We start from the raw sequence: 12,286 nt of genomic DNA on the forward strand, positions 1-12,286 counted from the left end.
TACTTTTTTTTGTTGGTGGTCCAGTCCCTGGGAGCTCTGGGGTGTCTGGTTCATTAATACTGTTGTTCTTCCTATAGAGTTTTATGTCTCTTAATTTTTTACATTAAAATACTGTGCTATTGATAATAATTTTATTTTATTTACTTTACATTCCTGTCATAGCTCCACCTCCACCTCTCATCCCAGTAAAGCCTTTACAGATGTCTCCCCTATTACCCCTCACATTTTTCTCAGAGAAGGGCTAACCCTCAACATTTGGATGCTACACTCTAGTCCCAGCAGGACCAGGCACATCCTAAAATGCTGAGGCCCAATCGTGTAGTCCAGGGAAGAGAAGGCAATCAACAGTGTCCAAGACAGTTCCCACTCCACTATAGGAACCATGATCCACCTTTGCTCCAAATATGTACAGGAACTAGGTCCAGCCCTGCTTGCTCTTTAGTTGGTGGTTCAATCTCTATGAGTCTCCATGGTCCCAGGTTAGCTAACTCTGTTAGTCACCCTGTGGTGCTGTGGTGTCCTTGACCCCTTTGGCTTGCTCATTTCTCTTTACCTCCTTCCAGCCTAGCAAGGCTGGCTGTGACCATCCCAAGCAGAGCCACCTGCTGTGCTGCTTCTCATCTCTCTCCTTTGATGTGCTACTACCTGCCTGAGGCCAAATCTGCCTGAGGCCAAACCAATTTTCCTCTGAAATTTTCAGGAGTTAGCACTGAACTCTGATCTTGGAGAGTTCCCACTAGAAGGCTGATCTATATACTTCAAAGGAACTTTGCATGGCTGAGAATGGGCCTCCCCTCTTCCTTATAAAGCACGTTTGCTGACATTAAAATTGAGCTTTGATCAGAATTTTGTCTTAGCTTCCTTCTTTCTCTCGTCTGTCTAGCCCCCTCTTCTCTTCCAGATTCCAAGATGCCTTTCCAGACTAGAACCCAGACATGTGAGCCGCTGACCGGTTGCAACAATTTCTCTTCCCCGTTTTTCCACAAACTGCACTAGCTCTGGCTGTTGTTTGGCTTTGGGTCTCTGCATCTGTTTTGGTCAGCTGCTAGACAAAGCTTCTCAGGAGACAGTTTTGCAAGGTTCTTGTTGACAAGCATGGCAAAGTATCATTAATAGTGTCATGTGTTAGCTCTCTCTAATGGGAGCATCTCAAGTTTGGATAGTCATTGGTTGGCTATCCCTACAGTCTCTGCTCCATCTTTATTCCTGGGCATCTAATAGGCCGGAGAAATTTGGAGTTGAATATTTAATGGGTTGAAATCCCCCTCCATCCAGTGGAAATCCTGCCTGACTAAAGAGGTGACCACTTCAGTCTCTATATCCCCTACTGATAGGAATCTCATCTAGAGTTATCCACATAGAGTTTCTGTATCCTCCTCCATCCCAGGTCTTCAGCTAGAGAGATGCCCTCCAGCAATTATAATTCTGACTACCAGCCCCTCTACTTTTCCCCCTGGCCTCACAACTGATCACCATAGCCTTTCCCCTCCTCATCCCCTCTCACACTAAGCTCTCTATCTCCATGGACATCCTTTAATAACTTTGTTTTCCTTTCTTGGTGAGATTCACATGTGCCATCATTACCCAGTTTCTTTTGGACAGTGGATTGTACCATAAGTACGCTGCACTTTATGTCTAGTTTCACTCATAAACGAACGTTGTAGCAGAAGGGAAAATTAAAATTCCACTCTATGCTCCTGGGTGGTGGATACTCACCTGGCTATACTCTAGCCCAAGATCTTTGGATTTATGAAAAAAGACATGCACATGCAATCTTTGTATTAATACCATTAACTAGCTCAACGACTGGGCACTTCCAAACCATCTTATAGCTAACACACTTACCCCGATATTCCTGAGTTAATATTTACTAAATCTATGTTTCATCTCTGCTACCTCTGACCCAGTTGGGGAAGCAGCCCCTAAGGCCAATTTCCCAGATACTTACATGTTGGTAGGCTTTTCCCTCATGGTCGCTCTCCCATGCCCTCCTAAAGACAGAATCCCTCTTCTTGTCTCTGCATTTCTTGCTGGGGATCCTAAAAGTCATGCCTTTATACCCCTGCTCATCCAATGGCCAATGGCTGTTTGTTAATCAGTCAGAAATGTTATCAGGGACCTGCATCAGACACATGAGTTCCCATGTAATCACAAATCAACTCCCCAAAATTGTGTATATTATATATGTCTTTCTGAATCTTGCAAAGGATGATATTCTAAGGTTCCTCCCATTTGCCAGCAAATTCCATGATGTATTTATTTTAAATTACTGAAGAGTATTCTATTACGTAAATATAACTCATTTTCTTTATCCATTATTCAGTTGAGGGACAGATTGGTGGTTTCCAGTTTCTAGCTATTACAAATAAAGCTGCTGGGAACATGCATCAGCAAGTGCTTCTGTGGTAAAGTGGGGCCTGGAGTAGAAACATTTCCAGTTTGATGAAGATTGCCAAAACTATTTCCAAAGTAGTTGTACAAGTTTATACATCCCACCCTCAGCAATATATGAATGTTCTCCTAGATCCATATCCTCACCAACATGTGGTATCCCTTGAGTTCTTTATCTTAGCTGGTCTGAGAGTGTGAGATGGAATCTCAAGTCATTTTGATTTGCATTTCCATGATGTCTAAGGGTGCTGAACATTTCAAGTGTTTCCTGGTCATTCAAGATTCCTCTATTGAGAAGTCCATGTATAGCCCTTTTCCTTTTTTTTTTTTTTTTTTTTTTTTTCAATTGGGTTACTTCATTTCTTGATATGCAATTTCTTGAGTTCTCTATATATTTTGGATATCAATCCTTGGTCAAATGTACGTTTGGTGATGATCTTTTCTCATTCTTTAGACTATTGTTTTGTCTTATTGATGTGGAAGGATATTTCATACTCAAATTTTAGTTCATAGTCTATTTTATTAGATACAGGAATGGTTCCAGCTTACTTCATGGGTCCATTTGTATAGAAAACCTTTTCCAACCCTTTACTCTGAGGTAATGTCTATCTTTGTTGCTGACATATGTTCATTATTAATAGTAGAATAAAATATCCTGTTTTCTCATCCATTCTATTAGTCTGTATCTTTTTAATAGAGAACTGAGTCCACTGATGTTGACACATATTAATTGACAGTGATTATTAATTCCTGTCATTTTAATGTTGATGATATTAGTCTCTCTCTCTCTCTCTCCCTCCCTCTCTCTCTCTCTCTCTGTCTCTCTGTCTCTCCCTCCCTCTCTCTCTCTCTGTCTCTCTGTCTCTCTCTGTCTCTGTCTCTCTCTCTGTCTATCTCTATCTCTCTCTCTCTCTGTTTGTGTGTGTGCTTTCTTGATTTTGCTAGTACAGAATTTCCCATTTCCTGTGTTTCCTTGGGTGTACTTATCCTTCCAGGGTTGGCTTGAGAGAATTCTCAAGAAGAAATATAATACTGCCTTGCTATAGGAGTTGCTACTTCTGGTTTCATATGCCCACTTTTTTGTTTCTCATCCAAAGTCAACTCCATTGAGTCCTAGGAATCTACCCCTTTTCAGGTCTCTAGCATATCCTAGAATCCCCTTCCACCCACCTGCAACCCTCACCCCTGATATTTGCACATTTTCATTCATTCTCCTGGTCCTCTGGAACTCTATCCTGTCTTTCCCCCCACATCTGATACTATAACCCCCATTTCCATCCCAAGCAGTTTTCTCCCTTCATGTGTCTCCTATGACTATTTTATTCCCAATTCTGAGATTCAAGTTTCCTCTCTAGAGCCTTCCTTCTTGTTTAGCTTTTTTGGTCTGTGGAGGGTAGCATGAGTATCCAGTACTTTGTATCTAATATCCAATATATGTTAGTATATACCACCCATGTACTTTGAGGTCAAAATTACTTCAAATAAGATGATATTTTCTAGTTCCATCCATTGGCCTGCAAAATTCATGATGTCTTTTTTAAAAATAGCTGAATAGTATATTTTGTATTAGAACCATGTTTTCTTTATTCATTTTTTCTATTGAGAGATATCTGGTTTGTTTCCAGTTTCTGGCTATTACAAATTTCTCCACATCCTCAACAACATGTCCTGTCATTTGAGATTTTGATCATTGCCATTTTGATTTGTGTAAGAATTTCTTACAGTATCCAGAAACATCAGCCTATGGAAATCACCATGCACAATGGACTGGGCCTTTGCACAAAGTCACTTACTAAGAAAATGACTTATAGACGTACCTACAGCCTAATTTTTTGAAGGTATTTTCTCAATTACAGTTTCCCCCTCTCAGATTACTCTAGTTTGTGTCAGATGGACACAAATCCAGTGAGGACAATTTCTTTATTGTGCCCAGTTTGGGCAAGTTCCAGCAGTATAGGACACCACAGTCACCTACCACTAAAACCATGAAAAAGGTACTACAGCCTGCTTATGATCCCATCTGAAAAATGTACTTTTCATGGACAGCAATATGTTCTTTAATTTGTCACCTGGATGTAGGTCAACACTCCACTCACAGTATGATTCTTAGGTTTGTTCTTCTCTGTGTGCTGGATTTTCTAGATGTTTTGGGTTAGTATCTTTTTGCATTTCACATTTTCTTTGATTGTTGTGTCAATGTTTTCTATGGTATCTTCTGCACCTGAAATTCTCTCTTCTATCTCTTGTATTCTGTTTGTTATGCTTGCATCTATGGCTTCTGACTTCTTTCTTAGGTTTTCTAAAATTTCACAGTTGTCTCCGTTTCTGATTTCTTTATTGTTTCTATTTCCATTTTTAGATCCTGGATGGTTTTGTTCAATTCTTTCAACTGTTTGGATATGTTCTACTGTAATTCTTTAAGGGAGTTATTTATGTCCTTCTCATAGTCCTCCATCATCATCATGAGAAGTGGCTTTAAAGCTATATCTTGGTTTTCTAGTCTAATGGTGTATCCAGGAGTTGCTATGGTGGGAGAATTTGGTTCTGATGACACCAAGTAAACCTGGTTTCTGTTGCTTCTGTTCTTTAGCTTGCTTCCCACCATCTGATTATCTCAATAATAACCTGCCCTCGATATTTCTGAGTGGAGCCTGTTCTTCCTCTAATCCCAGTTGAGTCAGAACTTTTGAGAGTCCAGCTTGCCTTGTGATCCTGTGATTCTGGGATCCTGTGATGCTGAGATTCTGGGTGTGTCAGAGTTCTTGGCAGTCAAGCTTCCTCTGAGACCCTGAGATCCTGGTGTGACCAAGATCCTGGGATCCTGTGCATATTAGAGCTCCTGGAAGTGATACCTCCTCTGAGGACCACGGGGGTGATTCGCTGTGTTGGAAACCAAGGAAGACCAGGGCTGACCAGAGGGAACTTGAGCCACAGGTCAGGCGGGGCTCCTGTGTCCATGCTCCACCTGGACCCAGGCACTCCAAGTTCTGTTTGAAGAGATGTTGTGTTCCACTCACCTATGATCCTAAGATCCTGGGTGTGGTAGGGCTTCTGTGGGGTGAAAAATCTTCTGGAGACCATGGGACTGTCTGCCATGTTCCAGCCCAAAGTGGCTGCCGCAGAACCTCTGGGCCCCTGTGTCTGTATAAAACGAGTCTCTCGAGCAGATGGACAAAGAGTCGGATGAAGTGACAAACAGACATACACAAGAGAGGTTGTGCAGAATCTGAATGTAATATTCTGGTCGAGCCTCAGACTTTTTATAATACAGAGTATCAGAGTAAGACACATTGAAGTTTTCCAGGTGCAAGAGGAGTGACTTCAAAAGGAACCAGATAAATGTTTACACTAGAGATTAGCACAGATGCAAGAGTTTCACACTTTAGGGTTAATAGCACCAGGGGGTTATTAACTCTTGACAGGCTTCAAGAATAATGTAGTGTCACTGACCCTGAAATTCTCTAGGCCTTGTTAAATTTTATCTTGTCTGGAGAATCCCCATTTATCAGGATAGTATATTGCAAAAAACTGAGTTAATGGCTCTGATTTATTGTAGTGCTTAATTAGTTACTGAATAGGTTAAGCTCCTTGCTGCTATCTGGGATCTTGGAACACTGGGAGAGGCTTTAGCTAATTCAGAGTACAATCTTAAAAGGCACTTACAATACAGTAATACTAAATAGAGAGCACGTGGATCCATACACTAGACTAACGCGGGAGTGGAAAATTGATTTTATGGGTTAGGGGAAACAACAAACTCCAGGAGGGAATTTCTGTGGAACTCTTTTCCTCGTGGGCAGCTTCCAAGCTTTTGCTTGTCAAACTGACCCAACTGGAGAGCTGGTTTTCGCCAGACTCCAGGAGGAGAGCTTCCTTGAAACTCTTTTCCTCATGAGAAAGCTTCCAGACTTTCATCTGTCAAGCTGACTCCACCGGAGTGCCATGGCAAATGGCCCCTAGTTTTTTCTTAAGTAACTACTGATTTCAGGTGCATCACTATCCAGACAAGCAAGAAGTCTCTCTTCTAGTTCTCCCTTTTTCAACACACACACACACACACACACACACACACACACACACACACACACACACACACACACAAATTGGTTTTTAAAATAGTGAATTTCTATGGTGTTTTGAATGAAAAATATTGCCCATAAGTACTTGTATCTGAACACTTGGTCCTCATTCCCTGCCACCATTTGTACAGAGTTTGGAGCCCTTAGGAAGAAGATTCTTGCTGGAAGAAGTAGTTACATGAAAATTAGTTGGCTTATAGAGGTTATACCCTTGCTCCAGTTACAGTTCACTTTCTCTGTGCTTCATGTTTGTAATTAAAGATGTGAGCATTTGGATTCTTGACATTCTAATGATGCTTTTGTTGCTGCCCTGCTTTCTGAGATGATGGACTCTTGTTAATCTGGAACCACAAGTCAACCAATGGAAACACGTTCTTTCTTCCAGAAGTTGCTTTTTGAGTGGTATTTGCTTGTTTATTATTTATTACACATAAACAGAATATAATCAATATAAAACCTATTTGCTTTTCATAATCCTTAGTTTTGACTAACCCTCCCTAGCTACCTCTTCCATCTTACTACTCAACAATTTCAATCCCAAGTCACCTCTCTGTTTTCATATCACCTATGTTGTAATGTTTTTCATTGTTTAAGCCATCTCTTACCAAATGGCCTTTTCCTAGTTTATTTATTTATTCAGCTTTTCCTGGTTATTATTTGAAGCTGACATGCACATAAGAGAAAAAGCATATTATACTTATCTTTCTGAACCTGGGTGACCATGCTCTATATAATTTATTTTAAACTTTCATTCATTTATCCAAAATTTCAGTTTGTCTGTTGAGAGAAGTAAAATGCCATTGTATATACTTATACCACATTTCCACTATCAGTTAATCAGCGAATAAGCATCCAAGTTGATTAAATTTTTTATTTGAATACCATCAGTAAGCATGGTTTAACAAGTATTTGAAGTAGGACAAAGAATCATCTGAGTATATAATCTTGTAATATTATGAAAACAACTTCTATAAATACAGTGAAACCCAAGTAAAAAGTTTGAGGTGATTCTTGGCATACATAGGAAAAAAAGTCTTAAAATTTATATGTAATCCCAAATGGTCAAGAGTAGGCCAAATAATTTTAATGAAAATATTACTGGGGTTTAAGTGTCACAGCAGAAATTTCAAGTTATATTAAAAAGCCATAGCAATGTATATACAGAGTGTGCTACTTGGAAAAAAAAAACAACCAAAAACCAGACATGTAAAACAATTATAGGATCCAGATATAATTCCACAGCAGAAAATCCACTTGAATTTTGACAAAAATATAAAAAATACAAATTTTTAAAAAGACAGCATTTTCAATTAATTGTCCTGAAAAAACTGTATATGAACGAACATAAGGAAGAATGAAGCTATATCCATCTCTATCTCCCAATATAAAACATTACTCTAAATGGATGAAGCTATATACTTTGAAAGTACTAATGGAAAAAATAGTGACCAACATTTCAACATATAGGCACAAGAAAAGATTTCTGAATTAGTAGTATAAAAAATAGAAACAATAATTGACAGATAGGATCCCATGAGATTAGAAAGCTTCTGTACATCACTGCACATCATAGGAAACTGTAATTGCGTTAAGCTCCTGTCAACAGAATGGGAAAGAGATCTTTTTGGACTGTACTTATGAAAGAGGATTATAATGTAGATTATATAAAGAACTAAAATAAAAATCAGCCTGAAGGCAAATAAACAATTTAAAATAGTGTATAGAACTGAACCAAGAAATATCAAGAGAGAAAATTAGTGTTCAACATCCAAAGCCATCTGGAAAATTGTGATTAAAAATTACTGAGAGATTTCATGTTTCCCCAGTCAAAAATGCACAAGATTTAGGAGAACAATTGACAACAAAAGCTAACTAAGATGGACGGAAATAAGATTTTTTTGTATACTGGTGCTTGGATGGCCGATTGTTTCAACTACTATATACATAAGTGTGGAGGGTCTTTACAAAGCATGGTATTGACCCACCATGTGACTCAGCTACATCATTCCTAGGCACATGCCCAATCTGTATTCTAGGAAAGAAAAGGAGAACTAATTTGCTTATGAGTTGTTGCCTGTAGTAGGTCTATCATGCTCCAAACGATGTCTCCACTCTCATCCCTATATATGTACAGCACAAATTTAGCTTGATGGGTTAAAGAAAACTTTATAAATAGCCATAATGATGGGGATAGAGGTTATATCCTGGAAGATTTAAGGGGAGTACGAATTGAATATCATCAAAATATATTGTTTGCATTTACAAAATTTTCAAAGACTTAATAAGAATATTTTCATTAAAATGAAATGAGAATACATGCCATTGAAGATATAAAGAAAGAGAAACACTTATTCACTATTGGTTGGCATTTAATGTGGTTGAGATACTATGGAAATCATTGTAAAGGATCTTATAAAGATAGTAACAGACATGGCATTTGATTCACCTAAGTCTGAGTAGGAATTCTTGAAATGTATATTAAGATTTCATAGTTTATTATTTTAACTTTCACATTAAATATTATGAAGTTAATATTTTTATTAAATTCATTCTTTATTAATTTTTTATATATATGCAATACATCCTGATGACTTTTATCCTTAATTCATTTTCCCCCTTTAAACACCTATTAAACCTACCCTTCTGTACTGCCTGCAAGTCACCTTTCCTTGCTTATACCATTTTGCTTTGATTTGTTTTCAACTGAGTTTAACCAAAGTCATCTAGTGGACCCTGAGTGGTAATTATCCTTAATGAATTCAAAGCTCTGAAATATACCGGAATCAGAAACAACACAATCAACATGAATGACCTAGAAGTAGCTCTAGATAATAAGAACTTGACTTCTTTGGAGGTGCTTTAAGAGCATAGAGGAAAGATGCTGCAGATGTTACTACCATCAATAGGACATCATAAGGAACTTGAAGAATTTTTGTATTTTTTGGAGGCCAATTAGAGCTACTGATGGCCTGATATGAAGAGTTACCTTTCAGAAGCATAATCTCAGTTTTATGATTGCAGTTTCATGGGAAGCAATGGGAATTTAATTGGGTAAGGGAAACAATGGGAATTTATTCTTGGAAGTCTTATTCTCTGTCCCTAATTTACTCTTTTCTTTTCAGGATAGATAGTGTTTTTAAAATATGAGGGTGTTTAATATTTCTGACAAATATGTTATTATTCAGAAAACAATTTTACCAGTTTTGCTTTCTAGATCTAAATTTATATTATATATTGATATAATAGTAAGATAATGTACTTCTGAATCTGCCATAGTCGGTTATGTGCTGGAGGCATACCATCCAATATTAGAAATATTTGAACATAAGAATTCTTTTTCTTACTTTGTTTGCTTTAGAGTCTTGTGTACACTGAATTCATTCCTGTTGAACAGAGTGTGTCTCATCCTCTCTAGTTCTTTTCTGAAGTAGGAGCTGTGTTAACACACAAGATATAACTCTATGTCCTTTAATATATTTCTAGAGTTTTAGAAAAAAAACTAGTAATATTTTGCATAGGTTACTTCATAATAAAATTATTCTTTTGTATATCACAATGTCTGAAATCCTTAGAAATATATTTCATTAAAAAGGCTAATTAATGCTGGCCAAATGTATTTATTCTCTTCCATAAGACAACATAAAAGGAAAAATTTTCTATATACAGACTCACTTATGAGAAGGCTTTGATAATTCAACAAACTGATTAGTGGGTTGCATGCTATGATAAGCAGATGGTTCTCTATATCCCATATAGATGTTGTCCTTCATATGTTTCATTGGCTAAAACAAGTACTGCCCTTGGAGACTTTAAAAATAAACAGCAATAGATAGTAGTTATTTCAAAACTTGTGGTGGCCATAAATAGCAAGCTGAACTGTTTCTCAGCCCTCTAACAAGAATTTTAGTAAAGAAAATAATCAGTTTTGTTCACAAGAAAAAATTCTTTCAAGGAACTTATTTAGAGCAACTTTGACATCCTTATTCCTCAGGCTGTAGATCAAAGGATTCAGCATGGGCACAACAATGGTATAAAATACAGAGGATACTTTCCTTTGGTCCATGGAGCTGACTGATGATGGCTGCAGGTACATGAATGCAAGGGATCCAAAGAAGATAGCAACTGCTGATATGTGTGAGCTGCAAGTGCTAAAGGCTTTGGACCTGCCTTCAGTGGATTTAATCCGGAGGATGCTGGCAATGATGAAGATGTAAGAGCTTAGAATTGTCAGAGTTGGAATAAAGATATTGAAAACACTGAAGCACAAAGCTAATACTTCATTAATAAAAGTATCAGAACAAGAGATTTCCAGCAGTGGGGAAAGATCACAGAAGTAATCATTTATTACATTGGCCTTACAAAAATGCACTTTTAACATGAAGACTGTTTGAGTTGTGGCACCAACAAAAGCCATAACATATGCTCCAAATATCATCCAGGAACAGACTTGAAAGGACATTACAGCATTGTAAAGCAAGGGATTACAAATGGCAACATAGCGGTCATATGCCATTACAGCTAACATGTGACACTCTGCAATAGTAAAAGTAGCAAAAAAGCAAAACTGTGTCATGCATTCGGCATAGGAGATGATGTTCTTCACTGTCACAAAGTTCACCAACATTTTGGGAATAATGACAATGGACTGGCAGAGGTCAATGAAGGACAGACTGCTGAGGAAATAATACATGGGTGTGTGTAGTTGAGAACTGAATAGTATCAGGGTGATCATGCTCAGATTCCCCACCACTGTGACCACATTGATTCCTAGGAACAGGAGGAAGAGGGGCAGCTGCAGCCCTGGTTTGTCTGTTAAACCAGCAAGATTGAACTCAGTTACTCCAGAAAGATTTCCTTGGAACATTTTCTTCTGGGAGTTCTATAGAAAGGTGGGAATATGAGATTGATATCTGTAATTTTATATACCTTAATTGTAAAACAGAACTCTGTAGGCTTAGATTTTTCTAAATCCACTTTATTTAAGGTTCTTGAACACTAAAACCTCCCTTCTATCTTACTAACCAGAGTTAGTGAAGAAAGAAGGCTAATAGGTTTTTCTTTTTTTTTTTTTTTTTTTGATTCTGACTGAATTTTATTCAATAGTCACGTTTATAAATCTTTGATGATATTACAGACAAATGAAAGTTATATTTTGAAGATGCATGAAAAATAAAACATATCTATTTCCAGTGATTCTTAATTCAGTGCTCAACCTCTTTACTCATTCAGTCTTTCCCCAAAATGTCCCTTGGAGTCACTTTATCGGTTGTTTCTTTTGTGGATAATTGGCCCCCAAACCCTATCTTCTCTTGTGTGGCTGGCTGAGTACTTCTCCTTACTCTGTGCAAGTTTCTCAACACGTTAATTACTTTAGTTACTTCTAACTAACTCACTAACCCAGACGCCATCCAAAACACTGACACTCCGCCCTTGAAGGGAGCTAGAGTCCTCTGAAGGTTTATTCAGAGAATGCTAGACCTCAGCCAATACCTATCCCAAACTGTACCCCCTCCCCGTCCCCCAATCCAAGTTTCTGATGCTTTTCAGGGTTTTGAAGTCTAGGGTAAGACCTAACTGTGAGTTTCTAACAACTTTCCAGATGATAATGTTAGGAAAGGGGTGGGGACCAGGCCCCGGAAACACTGTTTCACTTGTGTTTACATAGGATGCTACCTACATCCCAGCACTGTCCTACTGTATACCCTGCAGCAGTCCCATAGCCAGGAGCATCAATGCCTACAGGCCCACATTTGAAGCCTCCCCTACACAGTGTCTCATCCTACCTTGCCATTTCATTGCCTGCCTCTCCCAAAATG

General features: G+C 38.2%; 1 protein-coding gene across 1 annotated transcript; it reads right to left on the reverse strand.

Moving 5' to 3' along the window:
- Positions 1-10,389: 10,389 nt before the first annotated feature.
- Positions 10,390-11,334, reverse strand: LOC110302093 (olfactory receptor 8G50-like). Its single transcript, XM_021172872.2, has one exon. It carries the CDS (start codon positions 11,332-11,334, stop codon positions 10,390-10,392), a length of 945 nt encoding a protein of 314 aa, XP_021028531.1.
- Between the last annotated feature and the right edge of the window lie 952 nt (positions 11,335-12,286).

This window comes from Mus caroli, unplaced genomic scaffold (assembly GCF_978045245.1).
Source record: "Mus caroli unplaced genomic scaffold, Mus_caroli_1 scaffold_11, whole genome shotgun sequence".
Classification (NCBI taxonomy): domain Eukaryota; kingdom Metazoa; phylum Chordata; class Mammalia; order Rodentia; family Muridae; genus Mus; species Mus caroli.